The sequence below is a fragment of the Nelumbo lutea genome, chromosome 4 (assembly GCF_056320005.1).
Source record: "Nelumbo lutea isolate HS-2025 chromosome 4, American lotus-T2T, whole genome shotgun sequence".
NCBI lineage: Eukaryota > Viridiplantae > Streptophyta > Magnoliopsida > Proteales > Nelumbonaceae > Nelumbo > Nelumbo lutea.
In genome coordinates, this window is record NC_142687.1 from 34582920 (window position 1) to 34606285 (window position 23366).

At 38.4% G+C, this 23366-nt stretch overlaps 1 protein-coding gene across 2 annotated transcripts in view; it reads right to left on the reverse strand.

The window, feature by feature from the left end:
- The window catches only part of LOC148855130 (translocon at the outer membrane of chloroplasts 64-like), a 39748-nt gene that overhangs the window by 15300 nt on the left and 1082 nt on the right, over positions 1-23366 (reverse strand). For both annotated transcript variants that reach the window (XR_016112899.1, XM_088984450.1), the window contains exons 2-7: positions 22256-22408; positions 21247-21371; positions 19853-19978; positions 18722-18904; positions 18470-18614; positions 9868-10036 (exon numbers count right to left, since the gene is read on the reverse strand). Coding sequence is in view for 1 of the 2 variants with exons in the window: in XM_088984450.1 (XP_088840576.1) it covers positions 9868-10036; positions 18470-18614; positions 18722-18904; positions 19853-19978; positions 21247-21371; positions 22256-22408 (901 nt within the window). In the remaining variant the exon portion in view is untranslated. The remainder of the gene's footprint in view (positions 1-9867; positions 10037-18469; positions 18615-18721; positions 18905-19852; positions 19979-21246; positions 21372-22255; positions 22409-23366) is intronic.

The window sequence follows — 23366 nt, forward strand, 5'->3', positions numbered from 1 at the left end:
ATCTGCTAACGCTCAGCAGATGGTTTAGCTAAGCAAGGGGTTCAAAGACAACACATGTACCGGGCACAGTTGTAATATAGAGCTGGGTGGCTTGTTTTGTAATGGGTTAGCAAGTTTCTCACAACTTGTTGTATTCCTTTTTTTTTCTGAAAGCTTTAATGAATGAATGGTTTCTGTGTTGCTGATAAAAAATCCATTTGTTATGGGATAATTGTATGTTATATCTCCTTTTTCTCTAATTCTTCTTCTCTTTCTTGGTGGCTATCTAACAATTATATTATTTCCCCTTTGTTTCATCATGATTTCCCTTTTTTATTGACTACAGAAAACATTATCAAGTAAATGAGAAGGAATAAGCACAATCATCGCTTCATCATGATTTTCTATATTGTTTCTCAATCTCAATTACTGTTCTTGCTGATAGAAAGATCTTGATCCCAGCATCTTACCCACCCATTCCATCTTAGATATGTCTGCACTTCAGCCAAACTCCTCTCTCTATTAGTTAAGTTCTGTCAAGATTTCCCTAACACAACCCACTTGCAAAGCTGTATTGCTTTAACCCTACACCAGATTGGCCAAAACTATTTTCCCCTAGATCTTAGTCCGTTATTAACCACACCTTCTAACAGATCCTTCTCGGTATCAAACCATACTGGTAAACCCTCTAGGTGTAACTGTCACTTCTTAGAACCCCTACACAAGAGTGCAGGCCTATGTCCTATGTATAGGGCTATAGGAACCCTAAATTCATCAATTCCTTATCTCACAGACCCTTTGCGACAATGTTTTCTATTCCATATCACTTCCTGCAGTATTTTATCATTCACCCATAATTTCCAAATCCCTAAAACCTAGCCATGATGACCCTAGCCATCACAAATATCTGCTGTCAAATGTGCCTTCTTCCATCCTTCAAGTAAAAGCCAAATGTGAACTCCAATAGTAGTTTGCGACAATGTTTTCTATTCCGTATCACTTACTGCAGTATTTTATCATTCATCCATAATTTCCAAGTCCCTGAAACCTAGCCATGATGACCCTAGCCATCACAAATATCTGCTGTCAAATGTGCCTTCTCCCATCCTTCAAGTAAAAGCCAAATGTGAACTCCAATAGTAGGATTACAAAACTTTCACAATAAGGCTCAAACATAGTTTTTTTTTAGAAAAGGTAAAAGTATAATTGTATTAATCAACCGGTCCTTTGTACAATGAGAAGCTGTACAAAAACTGCAACAAAAGGACCTCAAAAAAAGGACACCCTCTAAAAAGTACAATCAGGTGTATCCTCTTTAAAACCTGTAGTATAGACAACCAGCTCCTAAGAAGCTCTATAGCCTTGTTAATGACCTCAGCTTCAAAGGAGGCTTTCTGATCAGAAGTCCTACTGTTCCTTTCAGTTCACACTGCCCACAGAATAGCCAAAGGAATTGAGGACCAGCATAATTTCCCCTTTTTTGTCAATCCAGATATGTGCCAAGCCTCCAAGCATGTTCTAACTAAGGCAGGCATACTCCAGCTTACCTTTAAACTCTTTAGAAAATAGTTCCAAATCACTGTTACAAAGTTGAAATGTAGAAAGATGGTTAACTGATTCCATCTCCACACAGCACAGACTGCATCTCCAGTCATTGTACATAAAACCTTTCTTCAGCAGCATCGCTTTTGTGAGGCATTTCTCAAAAGCTGCCACCCCACACACACACAAAAAAAAAAAACAACTTTAGAGGGTGCTACTGTCCCCCCAAATGGCCCGGCTAGGAAAAGGAACTTCATTTCCATCTACTGATAAACTGTAGAAGGATTTAAGTGAGAACACTCCTGATTTAATCCACTTCCACACTCTTGAATCCTGACTATGCAATTCAGAGTATGATCTTGGAGCAGATCTAGGAGATTTCCTACCTGCTGAATCTCCCAATCATTAAAGTCCCTTCTCGAAAAGAGGGGGTCCAGCAAATGTCATCTCCCCTCTGCACAAAAGAATCAGCTACCAGTACCTCTTTGTCAACTGCCAGATTAAACAGAGTGAGAAACAGCTCCTTGAGGGAGCTCTCCCCAGTCCAAGGGTCCAGCCAGAATCTGATCTTTCTGCCATCTCCAGTTATACACCCGATTCAACATCTGAACTGGGTAGTAGCTATACAGATTCCTTTCCATAGGCTGCAGCCATAAGTCAAAAGAGGAGGACCACTGTCCTAACCATTACTGTCCAGCCCAAATTTCTCAGCCATTACCTTCCTCCAAAGGTTGTTTGGATCAGCATCAAACCCCCAGTGCCAACTGCCTAATAAGGCTATGTTGAAGGACTTTAGATCTCTTATCCACAAGCCCCCTTGTGAATGAGGTTTGCAAATCTGACCCCAATTCACTAGATAATACTTGTGCGAATCTTTCCATCCCACCCACAGAAAGTCTCTCATCTTTTTTTTTAAAGCCCCCACCACCTCCAAAGTGATTGGGAAAAGAGACAAAAAATAGGTAGACAGGCTGGCTAAAATACTTTTAATAAGATACCTAGCCTTCCAAGTGACTAGTTTTTCCACAAGGTGGCCAATGCAAGAAGAAGGATCAACTCCATAAAAAGGCTGGAAATTGAAGGTCGAGTAGTGGAACAAGAGAAAGACTTAGCAGACTCTTTTGTTGGTTTTTGCAAAGACCTTTTCAAAGAACCTTTCAAGAGAAGACAAAAGCTGGATGGTTTAAGGTTTGATTTCTTGACAGATCAACAGGCATCAGATTTGGAGAAGCCCCTTTCAGAAGAGGAGGTAAAGAAGGCTTTAGATGATTTGGAAGAGGAAAAGGCTCCAGCCCCGGATGGTTTCACTTTATTATTGTTTAAGAAGTTTTGGGAGCTTCTTAAGGATGATGTTTTAAAAGTTCTTGAGGAATTTCATGATTCTGCAGCCTTGGAAAGAAGCTTGAATGCAACTTTTATATCCTTAATTCCAAAGAAGAAAGGGGTCTCTGATTTGAAGGATTTTAGACCAATAAGTTTGGTAGGAATACGTACAAAATCTTGGCCAAGATTCTAGCCACTCAATTAAGAAAGGTGATAGATTCCTTGATATCCAAGTACCAAGGAGCTTTTGTTCACAACAAGCATATTCATGATGTAGTTCTCATAGCAAATGAGCTAGTTGATTCATTTGGCCTATAAAATAGATCTAGAGAAGGCTTACGACCATTTTAATTGGTCTTTTTTGGATCATTTGATGGATAGAATGCACTTTGGCTCAAAATGGAGAAGCTGGATGAAAGTTTGCATCTCCACTCCAAGATTCTGTCCTTGTTAATGGTGTAGCTAGAGGCAATTTCAAAAGTTCGGGAGGTTTAAGACAAGGGGATCCTTTATCCCCTAATCCCGTTTGATAAGTGTAAGGCAATACTTGACATGGCCAAACTCCAAAGTGAAAACAGAATACTAGAAACTTCACTTGGCCAGATTGCAGTGGAAAATTGGTCGCCCTCCTGTAATGAAGTGAACATCTCTCAGAAAACCTTAGTGATCAAGATCCTAGGTTTACCTTTTAATCTCTGGCAGGAACACATCTTCCATAAGAATGCGGCAGTTTGTGGAGGTGTTCTGGAAGGATTTCGTGTGCAAAATCTTCAAGTGGCAAAACTCAAAGTGGCAGGAGCAAGATTGGAAAAAATCCCAAGAAGCTTGGACATATTCGCCGATGACTGCTGGAGAACGGTGTGGCCAGTGTCGGAAGTCAAAGCAACTCTATGGAATAGCTCGGAGTTTGAAGAAGGTGCTAACGTAGACTGCTGGAGAACATGTGGCATCAGCTGGGTGGACCGCCCAAAAGGCCAAGTTGACCAAAATTTTGGGGGAACTGAAAGGTCGTGTGAAAGTCTTAAGCAGAAGTTATTGCCATTTAAAGGAGAATTTTTGATAAAAAAAAAATTGAATGGGAACCAACGGCCCAGAGGAGAACTTACGTGGAGGTGCTGAGATCCAAAGGCAGGTCATCTCGCACCCAATGTTCAAAGGTGGAAAGGTTGAGCCAGGTTCCACAATCTGACCCAACTACTCAAGCCAGGTCTAGAGTTTCAAGTTGGATCACATGACCCTTTAAAAAAACATGTGTGCAGTTCCTGTGCGCCTTTGGGGAATCAGTGGCCACTGTTCGGTCGACTCTCCCCCAAACGAAGACGGCAATCAGAGCTCCCCCCCCCCCATCTCTTTCTCAGGTAGCTGGCACATCATCTGAGCAAGGGAAGAAGCTTCAATGGAGATCAGCTGTTGAAGATAACTCCACGACACTTGAGAAGCCGAACCCTCGTTACAATAGAATCTCGCAAGGTGATTCTGAAGACGATTCAGAATGGGAGGTTTTGAGAGCTGTGGAAGAAGATGATGGAGACCTGCTGTCGAGTATAGGCAGCATCAATTCAACAAAGGCCTGCAACTTCACAGATTTTGAAGCTCTTGGAACTGAACTGCTCTTTAATGAAGAAGCTAGTAAGGAAATTCTGGAGGTACAGGATTCGGAGGATAGTAACTACTGCGGAATGTAGGAGGCCTACAGGTGATTCTCAGAGAGAGAAGAAAATAGAAACAAATCAAGAACAAAGGCAGGGTAGCAGTTTTGAGGAGATGGGTATCCATTGCAAACCGACCATGGAACCACTTGAGGAACAGCTCCCCCCAACTGTGGAGGTGGACACTGTACCTGAACCTGAACCATCAGGGTTTGTATTTGGAGTAATTGGTGAAAACCAGATTCAGGATCAGGAAGCTTCTTCCCCCCTTCCTCTCAATCCAATTCTTTCTTCCTCCCCACTTTACTGTCAAAACTCATTTGATATTGATCCTTGTAATCATCAGCCTTTGGATTTTGCAGCTCCAGCTGTTGAAACATCACCAGTGGCAGACAAAGACCCATGTGCGGTAGTAAAAGAAGATGGGGGAGGAGATAAAGACAAAGAGGAGGAACAAATTCTGAAATTGATCCAAGTGATGGATTCTAAGAAGGAAGCTGAGGTAAATGAAACTGTTGTAGGCACTAAAGAAAAGGAAAAGGATTTCTGTCGGTTAGATGAGAGAGAAGATGTTTACAGAGAGCCACCCAAACTAAAACGAAAGGAACAAAAAGAAGCCAAAGGAAAGGAAAAGGAATTCTGGAGGGGGATGGAAATACCAGATTTTTCCACTCCCTAGCAAATGGGAGAAGACGGAAAAGCCAAATCTCCAGTATAGAGGTGGAGGGAAGAGTAGTAAATTCAAAGGAGGAAATTGGAAGGTGCTTTGTGGAACATTTCAAGTCAATCCTTGCCTCCTTTGATGAAAGCAATGCAGAATTGGGAGAATTATAGTGGGACAAAGTGCCAAAATCCGAAGCTACCCTCCTAGAAAGAGCTTTCAATGTTGAGGAGGTAAATGAAGCAATTTTCTCGATGGATAGATCTAAAGCTCTGGGGTCAGATAGATTTTCAATGGCTTTCTATTAGGAATATTGGGAAATCATGAAAGATGAATTAATGGATGTATTTGTGGAGTTCTATCAAAAAGGGAAGTTATCGCCTGGAGCAAATGCAACTTTTATTGCTTTAGCGCCAAAAAAGGAGGCCAAAACCCCTAAGGATTACAGACCGATAAATAGCTTGTATAAGATCATTGCTGAAGTCCTAGCTGGTAGGTTGAAGACTGTCTTGCCCTATGTTATCTCTCAGAACCAAGGAGCCTTTGTAGAAGGGAGACAAATTGTGGGACAAATCTCAGTGGCAAATGAATGTGTGGTAGCTGAGAAAAAACAAGGTGGCAAAGGTTTGATTTGCAAATTGGACCTAGAAAAATCTTATGATATGGTGGATTGGTCCTTCCTATTGAATCCCATGGAAAAGATGGGGTTAGGTGAAAAGTGGAGGATGTGGATTAAAGGATGTATTAGCTCGGAACATTTTTCTATTCTGATGAATGGGGTAGCAAAGGATTTCTTCCAAGCTAAAAGATGACTCAGACAAGGTGATCCCTTATCCCCACTCTTATTCACTTTTGTGGCTGAAGTCTTGAGTAGACAAATCACCAAGGATGACCAAGATAACTAGTTTAAAGGTTGGAGGATGGGTAGATCAGAAGTGGTGGTGTCTCACTTGCAATTTGCCGATGATATAATCATTTTTTTGTGAAAGATGTGATGGATCTAGTTTAAGGAATCTGAAAACATTGGTGAATAAGTTTCAACAGGCCTCCAAACTGAAAGTGAATTGGGGAAAAAGTTGTGTGGCTGGAATAAACATTAGGGAGGGGGACATCCAAGTCATGGCAAATTTGCTAGGCTATGAAGTGAAAAGCTGGCCTTTAGAATACTTAGGTATGCCCTTGAGAGGGAACCCGAAAGCCAAAAGCTTCTGGAAGCCAGTGTTAGAGAGGTTCACAAAGAAGTTGGCAATGTGGAAGAGAAATTATATTTCCATGGGGGAAGAATCACCTTGATAAAATCTACCCTAGCAAACAGACCCACTTATTTCCTCTCCACCTTTAAAATCCCGGTGAAAATAGCTAGGAAGTTGGAGAAGATTATGAGGGATTTTTTGTGGGAACCTGGCGATGAGAAGAAGGATCATTTAATGAAGTGGGAGCAAGTTTGTTAAGGAGCAGGGTGGCCTAGGTATAGGGAGCATATTAAAGAAAAATAAGGCCCTTCTAGGGAAATTGCTGTGAAGATTCCCTTGTGAAGAAGATAGGTTGTGGCACAGGGTCATTAAAAGCATTCATGGTGAAGCAGATAACGGTTGGGATGCAAAACTAGCTTCCAATGCAGCTCCAAATTCTCCCTGGAAGGCAATCTTTGAGGTATTACCAACCTTTCTTCAATTTATCAGGTTTGATGTTGGATGTGGCAATAAAGTTTTATTCTGGAAGACCTTTGGGTTGGGGATGTGCCTCTGATTAAACTCTCGAACCTCTACTCCTTATCAAACCTTAAAAACAAACCCGTTGCTAGGTTTGGTATGTTTTCAGATTTGGGTATCTCTTGGGATTTTGGATTAAGATAAGGGTTGAGGGAAATTGAATGTGAATCTCTAGTGCTTTTGATCTCAACACTTGAGAGGGTCTACTTAGACCAATCTATAGCTGATATTAGAGTTTAGTCCCCAACTCCTGATGGTTTATTTTCTTGTGCATCTTTCTTTGGTTTGCTCACTCACTCTGATCCTATGGGGACGAACTTCCCAGTGAGAGAAATCTGGTGTAAATTGATCCCTCCAAAAAGTACAAGCTTTCTATTGGAAAGTGTTCCTAACGAAGGTAAACACTTGTGATGTGCTACAGAAAAGAAGGCCAAACAAATGTCTCTCTCCTCATGTGTGTGTCCTTTTTATGGATTGTGGTGAAACCCTAATCCACTTACTTTTATCCTGCTCTTTTGTTTCCGGTATTTGGAATGTTGTTTGCTCTCTCTTTGGATGCAAATGGGCTCCCCCACAGGATGTGGTAATTCTTTTCAGCCCCTCCTTCCCGAGACAACAGAAGAAAAGAGGAATGTACTTATGGAAGGCAGCAAGAGCAACTACAGTATGGACTATATGGGAGGAAAGAAACCTAAGAAAATGAAAAAAGTAAATCAAAGGAGGAAATTATTGAAGCCATAAAAATCAGAACTGCACATTGGGTGAAGACCATGGAGCTATTCAAAAATTACTCCACGAATGAGATTCTAAGAAGTTGGGCTGAAGTAGCACAAAGAGATGCACCCAAAGTAATTGTGTGTGTGGAATGGAAGCCACCGGCACTGAACAAACTAAAACTAAACTTTGATGGGAGTTCTTTTGGTAACCCAAGAAGGGCAGGCATACGGGGTGTGATTAGAAATCATTTGGGTATGGTGATGGCACTCTTCTTAGGACCAATAGGTATTGGTGACTCAATACAGGCTGAATCTCTAGCCCTACTTCAAGGTCTAAAGATGGCTGAGCAGATAGGAACAAAAGACTTAGAAATAGAAGGAGACTCACTACTGGTCATTTCTTAGGCTAAAAAACATCACATCAGTACCTTGGAAGCTCAAATTTATCTTCAGAGAAATTGACATACTTGCAAGGAGGATCAACTCTCAGTTTGGTTGGATCAAACGGAATGCAAATGGGATGGCGGATACCCTTGCAAAACAGGGGGCAAATAGATTTACATTGTACTAGGCAGAATTGTAGCTGATTGCATGTGGTTGCAGATTAGATTAATGCTTTTCTGCAACCTATAACTATTGTAACTGATTGTAACTTTTTCTCTGTTATTAATTAAAAATTTTCTTGCTGATAAAAAAAAAAGTCCTCTCTCTACGAGAAGACAAGTGGCATCCCATTTAAGACATGGAACACCCCATGAGAGAAGGTGGGGCTAGGCTTTTAGATATTTAGATGGGTCTCTCTTAACTAACGTAACCCCTTTAGGGCCTGCTTCCCATTTAAATGGACTCTACTGTTGGCCAATTAGATGTTTAACAAATTGTTATTATGGCCCAAACTGCTTTTAAATTAATTTAGGATCTTCTGTCCACTTAAATGGACTATAATACAGGTCCATCCTTAAATAAATTATTTCAGACCATCTAAAGATTAAGCATACACGACTGGTCTAAAAAGAAGCTTTTATAAGCTATGACTGGGAGTAGCTTAATAACCTGTTCCCAATCCAGCAAACTTTGAGGCCTCAACAAACAGCAATCCTATGAATAATATTGGGTTTTTACAACAAGGAATACGAAATGCCCATATTTTCATACTTTAAAACAATATTACCTTACCTTCTTCAAGAAAAACTAAAATACCCATGTTTTTTATGGCTTTCCAACACCCATCATGCTCACAATGGTTTTTAAATACAACATGCTATCAAAAGAGTTTGTTGCAACTTTATGGATATCCATCTTTTATATTTCTTTCCTTCTCATACTGCTTGTTATATCCCCCACCCAATAACAACAACAATAACAACTTGTATCAATAATAATTACTATCTAAGATATAAACAAAAAGACTTGAATGTCATTGTGATTTGGTCTATACTCTATACTAACCTGTATGTCAAATTCATAGTTGTCAGCCTTGCCTAATCGCCTAACAGTTTTCTACTTCCAACTACAAAATTCTTTTTTATTCATTATTTTTTAGATTATAATTATAAAATATACATTATTAAGCTAAAATAATCATTTTGTGTGTTTATATACTAATTTCTTTTTATCGTTTTCTTATTTATTAGGGTTTAATCAACACAAACATTGCTAAATGCTGTATTGAACCTTCAAAGACTTAAAACCCTGAACCAATAAGGAAGAACTAAAAATTTTATCTAATCAGCACATTTTCCTCTTCTTCTTCTTCTTCTTCTTCTACCACTACTACCAATACTAATTGTTTTCTTCTTTTCCTATAATAAAAATAAGGGTTCAGCCCTTATATTTTTTTAATTTTATTTTCCTTCTTGCTTTTCTTCTCATGAATATGTTGATTTTCTATACTTTAATATGAAATTTATAATTTTCTTATGAAAATCATGAATAGTTATTAAAGAAATATGGTTATGGTACCTAGGGAACTACCCTAGGATCTATGTTTTTAACATAAAAGAATCCATCACCTAGGCGACAAGGCGCCCCCCCAGTCGCCTAGCCTCGCCTTGATGCCTTGAAAACTATGGTCAAATTCATAAAGGAACAAAATAAAAACTAAAACTATGTGATGGTACACAATATCGTCATCATTTATGCCTTGTTCCAACTACATGGGGCCACATGCATAAATCCTGTTCCGCCATTTGATTCTGTTCAGTACCATTTCCATGATAGTATGCAGCATATGAGATTTCTTAATTTGTAAATTGTTCCCATGGGTTCTACATGAAATATAATACCTTCAAAAGTGAGCTGAGAGCAGAGCGTGTTTCATTCCTTATTAATTGGCAATTGTCTAACTTTGAATCTGTGCACTCAAATGCTTCCTGTAATTGTGCTGATACAACTGAATCCAAAACGGGCTTGGTGGAGTTGATCCATTCCCCATGATTACATTTGAATTCATACCTATTTTTAGGCAAAAAGTAATTAAAGACTGAGAAACAAAAATATCACTACAAGGAAAAAGTGTTATACATTACCCAGAAAATCTTGCATATGGAGACATAGTTTGGGGCTTGCAAGGAGTCCCCCTATAATCAATCTTAAGTTCTTTTTTTTTATCAATAACAGAATTTCATTGGAATTAATTAGGAGGTAATACAATCAAACAGAGGGAGGTAAACTGTCTTAACTCCCCCACAAGCAAAAAACAGATATGGAAAGAAGCCCAAAACAATGAAGCCCTATACACCCCTTGCTTAGCTAGCCCATCAGCAAAGGCATTTGCAGTTCTTTTAACCCAGCTGTACTTAACTTCAATATCCTTTGCCAGCCATTTAATTTTTTTCCTATCATTGTTGTATTTCCACGAACCAGGCTTGTCTTCCTTTATTAACCAACTTACTACTATCTCTGAATCTCCTTCAAGAATCAGTCTCCTAATATCCAGTTCTCTTGCTCTTTGGATCCCTTCCAGGGCTGCTGTACCTCAGCCCTGAGAGAATCACCCTCTCCAATTGGACCAGAGAAAAGGGCTATAGTGTTTCCATCCTCAGTTCTGAAAACCACTCCAATTCCTGATTGTCCTGGATTCCCAATGCTGCTGCCATCAAAGTTTAACTTTATATACCCAGCAGAAGGGGGGACCCAAGAAGGACTAATGACCCTCTTGACCTGGACTGGTTTTGCTATTTCTTTCCAATTTCTCAACAAAACATCCACAGAAAAGTCTGAAAACAAATCCATGGATTTCAGCCAGTGCACTACCCTTAAGTGGATCATCTCCATTAAGTTCTGAGCTTCCATCTCCTTTTCCAAGGAGATTATGGAGTTTCTTTCTGTTAGACAGTTTTGTATGCCCTTAGCTTCAATCTGATTTGATGTACTTTTGTTATTTAGTGGAAATAAATAAAGTGCATGTTTGATTCATGTTGTTTGGTTTAATTCTGTGTAAAACCCTAAAACTGGACATTTATAGAGACTCGTGTTAGTTTTAAATGTTCACAGCCGTTGGATAAGTCTGGGGAGATTTATCCTGCCAAGGCTGATACTGGTGTGCCACCAAGTGTTGGGATGGCCTGTCTCAGCCACCAGGGTAAGACCCGAGGCACATGTAGTATGGGATTACTTGAATCCTTGAACCGGACCAGATTTCCAGTATTGCCCTGGACCTTGGAGATAGATGGGCAAAACTGGAAAGTTACACCTAACCCCTAGACTCAATTATGACATTTCACTAGGTGTTGGATCAGGCTGCCTTTGATATGCCATTCAGTGAGATCCTTAGCGGGGATCAAAACCTGGGTATGTTGGGGCAGTTTGAGAATTCATCTGAGTGGGTGATCATAGTGACAGAATCAGCCACTTTATCGGACAAAGGGTAGTGATCGGGAATGCACTCTCTCTGATGGAAACCAAACTGCCGGCAGTTGATTTCAATCGTTGAAATTTTGTTTTGCAAAATTAATATATATATATATATATATATATATATATATATATATATGTGCGGTTTCAAATTGTTTGCAAATGGTTTTAATTCCCGGGATCCATGTGAGAGGAGAGTGCGGCACTGTTCCTTGCAGCCGAGGGAGAGGTCCTCTCTTGTCGGGCAGTGCTTGATCATTAAGGGCTGAGAAGTTAAGTGTAAGACCATTGAGGATAATACCTGATGGGCTAATCTTGCACCTGCCCACAGTCCCTGGGTTTTTATAAGATGGCTTGGCCCAGGGACCACTTAATGTAAGTGTTGGGCCCATAGGGTCCATATGATGGACTCAAGGGGTTCATTGAGTTTTTCAGTGAATTCGACTGGGCCTTGTTTTAGAGGCTGGGCCGAACCCATGTGGCTGGTGTGTAGATCAATGCTTGGGTCCCACACCATACAAAGAAGCCCAACTGGACAGCAGATTGGAAAGTAATTAGACACTGAACACTTAATGGGCCAAAAGCCCACTTCGAGGTGGGCTGATATGATCACCCATCCATTGGGCCTTTAGCCTTATCCACTCTTAGAGACCAAATTCAAATTAGATTTGAATCTGGTAACCTCCTGATAAGATCAGGAGTAAGCTAACTCTATCTGCAGAAAGGATTAAGATTATCCCCTATCCAAATACTGATTTGGATTGGGATAACTCCTAATAAGGAGGTTTCTTAATCAAGAAGAAAGGAGGAGAAAAACGAACCAAGATAGAGAGAATTACAGCAGATTTCGAACCAAGAAAAATCGCAAGAAAGGTTCCTGCGAATTGAGATCAGATCTCATACTCTCCAGAAAAAGAGAAAAAGCAGTTCAGCCTTTTTCGTTTTGGAGATCTCCTCCTGCCGCCGCCATCTGCCATTGCAAGATTAGATCTTTGCAGAAAAGAAAGTCAAGAAATCTGTTCTTGACATCAGTCTTGCAAGAAAGACTGAAAAAGATTCAGTGTTTAGTACTTCCAGAGGATTCTTGTGAAGGATCCAGTGTGTAGGACGCACCCTGCTGGTTCTGTTCCATTCACAGCTGTGTCATCTTCAGCAGGAACGGATCTTAGAGCATTCTTTGGGCGTGAACACCAACTTTGGGAGATACTGCTTCTCCGGATCAGGTATATTCCTCCCATTTATCTTTTGGTATAGATCTTGTTTGATTATGGTTCAAGTAGGATCCTTGAATATTGTATTCTAAATTTAGGGAATATGATTCCCAGTTGGGAGAAGGTAGGAAATTTTTGAAATTCGCCCACCCATTCCGCAACATTTATGGCGTCCATTAGATGGATCCTACCATTCTTTCACTTTCTTCCCACAAAGACCAACATACAGCAACCCACAACTCTCTGCACTAGCTTTCAGTCCAAATGGACCACAAGAGAGCTGCAGGAATGGCCCTCCACACTAATTTTCCTTTCTTGCTTAGGCCTTTAACTTTCCAGCAGCACAGCAGCTCATTGACCAACCTTGGCATAACCCAGCTGGTGTCCATAGATTTCAGGAAATGCTCCCACACCAGGGAGGAGACCAAACAGTGAAGACAGAGCCACAGAGGTGATCTGTAGATTCAGGGAGGGAACCACAAAGTCCACGAGAAGAATCTAAAATTTGGATGACTACTCCTTTCTTTTTCTTCAAAAATCCTTGCATTTCTTTATTTGCACAATGTCCATACAATTGCAGCCCATGTACACTTCCACATCATTCTAACCTTTTTCCTTTGAGCATCTAACCACATGCAACCAAAACGAGCAAGAAACCAATTCCAAATAGAACAAGCCAATGATCGGGAGATTAATAGGTGGTATGCAGTCTCAACATTCAATTTACACATGATGGACCCGTTAGGAGATAAAGGCCAACTAGGTCTCTTTTTTTACAACACTTCACAGGTGTTGATACTTCCATGGAAAACTCCCCAACGAAAAAGCACTAACTTTTGGGAGAAATATAGGTGCACACCAAACTTCCTTCATAGGAAAGGACCCAGATGGGGGAGTTGCCCTAACCAACATGTTAAAAAAGAAACCACAAGAAAACTTATTCGCAGAGTTAGGAATCCAAATTTGTTTATCCCTAGCTGAGTTATCAAGAAAGGTAGAACAAACTCAGAGATTGGTTTATTTTTAGTAATTGTTGCCAGCCCCTTGTTATATACTTCATCAAGAATAGTTCAAAAAGAACAATTGTTTTGACCCAATATGCCACCTTAGCAGCAATATTTTCAATCAATGCTTCAACTGTATGGAACTCTTTTTTATAATTTTTTTTTATCAGCAACCTTAAAATGATTTCATTAATTAGAAAAAATTATGGATACAACAAGAGGTTGTGAAAACAACCAGCTTTACTAAGCTGATCCAAAGCAGAATTACAAATGAACCCAAAACATATATGTTCTTTGAACCCCTTGCTTAGCTAAGCTATCTGCCAAACTGTTGGCAGATCTCCTCACCCATCTCACACAGATTGACATGTCCCTTGACAGCAATTTAAATCTCCTGAATTCATTCCTCAAATGCCATGTCACCCCTTCCCCCTTCTGCAACCATTTTATCACAGTTTTTGGATCTCCCTCAATGATCAGTCTATTAATACCCAACTCTTTAGCCTTATCAACCCCATATGCAGCAGCTAGAAACTCTAACCTTGCCACATCACCCTCCTCCACAGGACCAGAGTACAAAGCAATGATATTTCCATCTTCATCTCTAATGCCCCCCACCCAATGCCTGAGGGACCGGGATTACCCACACAGCTCTCATCAAAGTTCAGCTTCTTCCAGCCATCTATTGGGGGAGACCATGCCTCAACAAATTGGACGAAGAGGCTGCAATAACACCCCAAACCCTAAAAAGTCTTCGACCTTAAAATCTGTAAACATCTTCAAGATTTTTGCCCAATGTGTCATCCTCAACATTATTGTTTCAACCAAGGCTTCCCTACTTTTTTCTTTTCCTTCAAATATTCATGCATTTCTTTCCTCCCAAACAGTCCAAATTAGTGCTACTCTAGCACATCTCCACAGGATCCTACCTCCCCTTTTAGTGCCACTAATACCATTAGGGCTGAACAAACCATCCAATCTCTCAAGAGAAGACCACCTGCAACCAAAAAGGGAAGCAAACCAATTCCAAGTAAAGCTAACAAAAAAGACAAGATCTTAAGTGGAAAGCAGTCTCACCATTTTTTTTTTTTTGAAAAAGAGCAGTCTCACCGTTCAACTTACACAGGGCACACCAGTTGGGGGATAAACACTAATTTGGTTTTTTTCATTGAAGAACATCAAAGGTACTAATACAACTATGAAACACTTCATAACAGAAAGCACTGATTTTAGGGGGAATGGGAGAGCACCAAACTTCCTTGACTGGGAAAGGATGAGTGGATGAGGTGGCTACCAACGAGTACTCTTCTTTTATAATCCAATAATCTATGTATCCTTAAAATAAACTTAAAGACAAAAATGCGGACAGATTGCTGATTTATTTCAACCAATAATTTGCAGGTGGAGTCTTCCACCCTCAAATTGGGTAAAACTCAATTTTGATAGGTGCAACCTAGGCAATTCATTTCCATCAGGAGTGTGGGGAGTCTTGAGAAATAACAAAAGTGCTATTTTTGGTTTTCTACTCTGGTCTTATAGGCCAAGGAAACTCTATCAAAACAGAAGTCACGATGCTACTACAAGGTTTGAAGCTTAGCAGATTGCTCAACATTACAAATCTTCTAGTGGAAGTTGATTCAACCAGTGCAAGAAAAGCCAAGTTCTTGGTGGTTCAGACAACACATAGGGAGATAAAGAAGTTATCAAGGGTAATGAATCCAAGATTCACCTGGATACAAAGATCAGCAAATGACAATATAGCAGACAGTTCAACATCATCCACTTCAATATCAAAATGAACATAAGGCAAGTATTTTAAGGCCTTCTCCTGCACCATAGAATTTATTTTTCTGTAGTTGCATCGTTCAACATATTTATTCCCATATAAATAGATCATCTTATCTAATTTTTCAATTAGTTACCACCCTATTTAATGTTTGGATCTGTTTCCCATCTTATTCATCCACTTCAACCACTGATGAGTCACAAGGCTTAACCCTCGTGACTCTAGGCTTCTATCTCTCAAATTTGGAACTGCAAGTGCCTCATCTGATATCCTTCGCCTTTGAAACACTTATATCAGCCCAATGTTCTATACCAAACATGCTAGATGGCATGTGCATATTTTTCTTCCCCTTTTTTTCTGATTAAAAAGAAAACAATAAAATTTGTTTTAAGAAGACAAAGGAAGGCATAAAGTTACAAGCACCAAAAACTACACAAAAATATTTTTTAAGGAATGGCCTTCTTTTTTTTATCAAAACAAGGAGTTGAGTACTTAAGTTTGCTGGACTGGGGGTACGTTATTAAGATAGTCACAGCTTAAATAATAATAATAATAATAATAATAATAATAATAAAGAAGAGAAAAGGGCTTTCTTATAAGCCCAATCAGTCCTATTGGTGTAACGGGATCTGCTCCTCACAAATGGGCGCCTCACATGCACATCCACCATGCATTGGGAATATCTCCCATGAATAACATCAAATAATTAAGGGAGACATTCCCAATGCATGATAGGATGTACGTGTGAGGAGCAGATCCGGTCTCCCTATTGGTGGGCTGAAACATTTTAATAAAGAAAGGGGCCTGCAGTCTAATTTAGTGAACAACAGGCCCCAAGTTATTTGGGATTATTTATAATGCAATAAGCATTATAAATCCATTTAGTGGAACAGCAGGCCCTAAAAGAATAAATCCATTTTGATTAATTAGTTGTGAGGTGTCTCACTTATTTATGAGGGGATGCCACTTGTCCTATTCTAACAAGAGGATTTATTTTTCCTCCTTTTCCCACTTGAAGTGGGGGGACACATGTCACCCTAGGGAGAAGGAATTATTTTCCCTCCTTTAACCACTTGAAGTAGGGGGGCACATGTCACCCTAGGGAGAAGGATTTATTTTCCCTCCTTTAACCACTTGAAGTGGGGGGGCACACGTCATCCTAAGGGAGAGAGAGTTATTTTCCCTCCTTTAACCACTTGAAGTGGGGGGGACACATGTCACCCTAAGGGAGAGAGAATTTATTTCCCTCCTCTAACCACTTTAAGTGGGGGGACACTTGTCACCTTAGGAAGGAAGAGTTTTCTTTTCCCTCCTTAACCCATTTTAAGTGGGATGACACTTGGCACTCTAAGAAGAGAGGAGTGGGAGTTACTTAACCACCTCCCTCCTCTATATAAACCCCTCTCCTACAAGGAGAAGAGGCTAATGCCTTTTTGTTGGCTATTACTAATTTATCTGCAGGATTTCTAGCATTAAGAAACAAGTGGGAAGAGAAAAGAGAAGAAGATTGGTGTGGAGATAATAAAAGAAAAAGGAAGAAGAAGGTAGAGAATCTAGTTTCCTTCCTACACCTCTTCAATATGATACTCCTTGTGCTTCCCATATGAGATGGAAGACCATACTCTATCCATTCCTCTCACTCCTTTCTTTCTTCCCTTTATTTTTCTTTTCTTCCTTGTTTCATATTGAAATACATGTAAGGAGACAACCATCTACAGCCTTGTTCATGAAACTTGGCTGATTATGGTTCCTTACAACCTACTAACCTATGTGTGAGGGGAAAAACCATCTACAGCCTTGTTCATGAAACTTGGCTGATTATGGTTCCTCACAGCATGATAATGCACACAACCACAATTTAAAGGCCATTTGTAGCGTTATTAATGAAACATGTTTTTTTATGATACCTATTTACTTGTTATGCATACAATGTTTGTTTCTTTATATGCTGGTTTTCTCTCAAACAAAGAGAGAATATATACCAGAATTTTCAAAGGAAAATTCTGTAGAAAATTCATACTTAGTTTAGTCTTTATTCATTGGTACTTCTGAATCAGAATCAAAAGGTTTTCTCTGCCCCTAACAGAGATGGAATTAAGGGAATATCTACGTGATTTCCCAAATGGGGTTTACCCAAATAACAAAAAAAAAACAATTATTAGTTTAATTGGGTGAATTATGTTATGTGAGAAATTATACTAAAAAAAATTCCACTAACACAGGGTGAGAGTGTTCTTTTCCAAATTACAGTTTACAGTTCAGCCCAAAACAATTGGGGTCTCCTAGCCCCTTGTTTAGCTAGAGTATCTGCCATCCCATTTGCTGTTCTTCTCACCCATTTGAAAGTAACATTCAACTCCTTTACAATGCTCACAATCTCCCTAAAAATATGCCCATGGATCCATGGGACTTGGGAGCTACATCTTGTCCAAGCAATGACCACTTGAGAGTCCCCTTCCACTTCCAAATTAAGGAACCCAAAGTACCTAGCAAATCTTAATCCCTGCAGGAGTCCAATTAGCTCTGCAGTCAGTGCGTCCCCATTTTCTAGAGGCCCTGAATACAAAGCTAACACCTTTCCTCCTGAATCTCCGAAGACACCTCCCAATCCCAGCTACATTTTAAGGAATGGCCTTCTTCCCAATCCCAATACCATGTTTTGTTAGCTACTAGAAAATCTTGAACCATATATGGTGATGTCAAAGACTTTTTACCAAGACAACTTCAAACATAAGCGGGTAAAAGTAAGAATATTGCCATAGAATCTAATAGTCCTGTTAGTCTTATCACATCAGCTCAGTTATCAAAACAACCACCCAAGAGTCATTGTATAACTCCATGTGGCCCAATTTCTTCAGTTTCAAGGATCCTAGAACCTTGTAACAGAAATTCTAATTCACAAATAGCAAGAATAGCACAACAATGTAATCCCAAGCAAGAAAATACATTAAGAGATATGTGCCAGGTATAAAAAAGGATAAACAATTCCCAAAATGTTCCAAATAGGTTCACGATATAAGAATAACCTGACCTTTGAAGGAACTGCATGGAACTTGCAAGTGATCTTAAGGAAGACGTTTTTAGTTCACCAGTTTTGTTCTTGTCATGAAACATATTCAAGCTTGGAACTTTTGAACCCAAATAGTCCCCAAGGTTCATATGCTTTAGTACCTGTCCTGGAGTAATAATTTATAAAAGACAAGGCTCAGCTATTTCACAACAAGAAGATAAGAAAGAAACAAACAATTATGCAAACAAATGCAAATGCATAATAACAACATACTTCCAAACAGCTTCTCGGTAGATTTGATAACCACTTGAGCAACCCGGTTTGAAGGAATTTTTAGTAGTTGAAAACAGTCATCAGCTATTATAACTTGCCTTGGCATCCATTGATCTGCATATGGAAGTTGCAGCAGCACATGACCAACTCGGCATAAAACACTAGGATCTTTAGCAAACCATCCTGTATAGTGGATATAGAAACCAGATGATAGAAAGAGTCAGAGGGATGTGGAATATCCTTCTCCAGGCATTAAAATTTACAATTTTTGTTAACAGATAAAAAGGAGGAAATCCCATGCAATATGGAATAACAGGGGAACAAAATAATTCCAGTACAAGAACAATAGAACATTATAATGCCAAGTAAAAACTTAAAGAGAAAGAAAACAGAAAAAAAAAGGTATTATAGATCGGCCCTTGGCCTGGTGGAATTTTGGGTTAACTAAAGAATAGTGATGTAATAATTGGAATGTTCTACAGATAAGGAGGCAATACATTTTTAAGTTCAAATTAAGATAATGCAGCCTATTTCGGTACTTCATATGTAAACCCATAAGCAAATAAATAACTAAATGTACCACCATAAGAACCTAAACTTTTTTCTGATAAATATAAGAGCCTAAACTTTATTTCATCATTAATGTTAAGTGGAGAAACATAGAACTAAAAGATGATTGAAAAGTTTATTTCATAATCGCTGTTTAATTGGAGAAAACAATACAAAGATTTATTTTTTTCTCTTCTTCTTCTTCTTTTTTCGTTTGATCGTTCTTCTCCTATTTTTCTTCTGATCCATCTCCTTCTCTGCCCTAATCATTATTACATCTAGCTAACTCATTTCATATTTATCCAAGTGCAAGAAACATCCAAGCATATAGCTCTTACATAATTTGCTACCATAACATGCTGACTACAGGATTGGGGCTAGGTTAGTAAGTTTACATATTGCCCTTCAATAGAAAATAAGTTTACTCATCATCACTAATCCATCAGCTCTATCTCAGATCTTAAGATAAGCTTTATACTGTCTGACAAGTTAAACTTAACAGCCACAAAGTACCCATATACTTAATATTAGCAAGTGAACATACTGAAATTGAACTAAAAAGAAGTCTTTTCCCAGACGTACCAATAGTATCAAGGCTTGGTGAAACAGGAGTGACACCCATGTGGGAAATGGCCCCATATGAGGGTCGAAAACCTATTATGCCACAAAACCCAGCAGGTACTCTAACACCTCCAGTAGTATCAATACCTGACATAGACCATCATCCATGAAGAACCAGATTAAAGAATAATAAAAACAACAAAATCAGCTTCTCTGACTACCCCTACTGAGAAAAGCAGAAATGATTATTTTCATTTACGAGTTCTAAGACAAATTTCATCAATTTCAGAAACAAAATTATCACAATAAACCATTCAGCATGTAAAAATATTGACATGAAAAAAAAATAACAAAATTATTAAGTTCAAGAATGGCTTAAGCAACAAGCCCCCTCTTGAAAAATACAAGGAAAAAAAGTGAGAAGATGACCTATGACATGTCTGTTTGAAATTAAGTAAAATAAAACAATATATTAGCAAGTTGGAAAACTTATAACTGTACTCATGCCCAAGACCAGAGTGTTTAGACCCTTTGGTATTCGGTACCCACTCAGACTCACATCAAATATCTTCTAATTCTGAATGTTCAAACATTTTACATAATTTCCACTGGTGAGAAAAAATACAATTGAACATTTTAGAAAAATCAGAGATGAAAAGCAGAATCCATCTCCACCTTTGTGCCTTGGTGTTCCATGAGGCAGCTAAGGCCCATATTGTCACTCTAATTTTATTTTTTTTAACTGTATGCTGTCACTCTAACATTGTTTAATTAACCTTCTTAATAAGTTTGAACTGGTAAAGAAATGGTGCTTTTTTTGATAAATGGAAATGGTGATGTTTCATTTGTAAGCAAGTTGAATGAGACCAAACTAGTGATCTTAATGTAATACTCTTGGCCTCTATTGAGACCTAAACTACCTTCCATATTATAATCTGCAAAGCTATTAACTTCGATACATTAGAGATCAGAATCAATGCCTTCTTCACACTTCTGGCTACCCCAAGTGTCGCTCTTGTATTCCAGGCAATGGGTATGTCACAATCAGAATAATGCATGATGCAATATGATTCAGAAACTAGTTTCCTGGTAAGGTAAAGCAAGTAAACATGAAAACAAATTCTATCACCTAAAGGCAATGACAGGTTTTATAGAGAACCTAAGTCTTTTCAAGGCGAAGTATAGAAAACTAAAAAATACCATGTACATGTAATTCCTGAACAATGGTGTCAAAAATAGAATATTGTACTGGGTGTAAAAGAACTATAATAGAATAGATGGTAGGGCACAAAGATTTTACAATGGCATCTATATCTCATTAATTTGGCCTCATTTTACAGTAAACACTATTAATTCACTAATTCATACAGTAAAACCATAGCGGAGTTTAAAAGAAAGAAATGTTAGGAACTCACCCAAAGAGAAGTCAACTAGTTTACCAGAGACCACAGCAGCAGATCCGCTGGAAGCCCCTCCTGGCACCCGTGCTGGAGCTGCAGGATTGTTGGGTGTATCATAATGTTTGTTTTCTCCGCTAATACTGGTAATGTACCAGAGAAAAAAAAGTATGTAAATCAGAACAAAAATAACGTAGGGCATAGGGGAAAAGACAGATAAACAAGTATTTATCAAAAAAAAAAGACAGATAAACAAGTTATATCTTCATAACAATTGAAGTTTGCCCCAATTGTGATAAGTAGGGAGAAAAGACAGATAAACAAGTATTTATCAAAAAAAATACAGATAAACAGGTTATATCTTCATAACAATTGAAGTTTTCCCCAATTGTGATAAATAGGGAGAGATCCAGCAACACTACTAAACCAAATATATGTACTAGTTGGAGCATCGTAACCTTTATTTTCTCCATTAGTGCTTGTTAAGTTTCTGAGATAAGTGATATCATTGGAAGAAAACTACAATAGAACACCGGAAAAAAAAAAAAAAAAAAAAAAAGATAAACAGAGGTAAGTTCTTTGCAAGCAATGAATATTATCCTGAAGTTATTGATAAAAAAAAAACTTATCCTGAAGTAAGATCTGGTTTTTTCTTTGGGGAGGGAGCTCAAAATGTAATTAAGAATGAATCCTCGCCAAAGTGTAAAACAATGGTTTTTTTTTTGTAAAGGTAAAACAATGGTATCTAACATAAAAGAACAAAGGAATAATAAATGAATAAATAAATCATAATAATAACAATGAGTTTGTAGTGCATGTTAAGAAAATGAAAATTTAGTTATGAAGAAAGAAAAAGCATTAACAACGTTGACTGGTTTACAGGATCATATAAATTGGGTTTTACGGGATTTGATTCCCTTTAGGATGCAAAAGATATATTGCCATGAGATCTTTTTGTCGCCACTTCACATATTTATCAAGTTATAGCTACTAGGGGTATAAATAAATAAATAAATCAAGTCCTAACCCATATGCCATATCATCCACAACTGTTTTCCCAACACAAGTAGCTCCCCCTTCTACAAGAGATGAAACCACAGGAGATGTCCGAGTTGCAGCCTCATGGGTCTTCACCCAGTCTGGATTGCCAAACCCAGTTACACATCCATCGATATCAAATCTGGTTATCACAAAACAATCAAAATTTGACATTGATGAGAAAATAGAAATATTTCTGTGATCATAGGTGTAAAAAAAAAAAAAAAACAAAAAACAAAGCTATATAGACTCTAGTCATTTATATCAGATATAATAATCATTAAAATAACAAAAACATTCATTATTTTTACCAAATCAAAATGTGCACAACAGAAACCAACTTTTATTTGGCATAAAAGTACAAGGTAGACAGCTTTCTTTTTTCTTTCATTCTGATATATAGGTTCCTGCAAGTACCTCCTTTTGGATAATAGAAGTTAACCCATCAGAGCATTTGGAAATAGCTACATGAATCCTGTTTTGATATTCCACTATGCCAAAAGCCATCCTCTGCTATTTGAATAATGAGTTCTCAGATCTTTTTTAGTACTTCATCCCACATCCTTTTTGACTTCCCTCTACCTGGCTACCTCCATTAGAACCCTTAAATTATACAAGGTACCTTCTTACTAGTTAGTAAGCAGTATCCTATGCATAAACTTAAACCATCTTTACTTTATTTATTATTGATTATGTCCTTTCTAGTCTTACCACCTAACCATCTAAACATGTCATCTCCCCACTTGGAACATGGAGAGTATAAAGCTAGTACCCAGAAGGAGTTATTTAATCTATATTCCATAATCAATACTTTCCAAAAGAATCTTTTTTATCTAGGAAATAGGAAAATGTAAAGAGGTGACAAGACCACCAAAATAAAATTGACCAGGCAATAGATACTCAAATTGATTATACAAAATGTAAGAGATCAACAACTCAAAATGGCAAAGCAACAGCTACTCAACTCCGACCATACAGAATGTAATAGATCAGCAATGGCTATAATCAAGATTAGACTTCAGCGCACCAATCAGACAGTATAATTTTTTTTCTTTTGCTAATTGCACATAAAATCTCAGTCAATGCATGCCAGTCATATA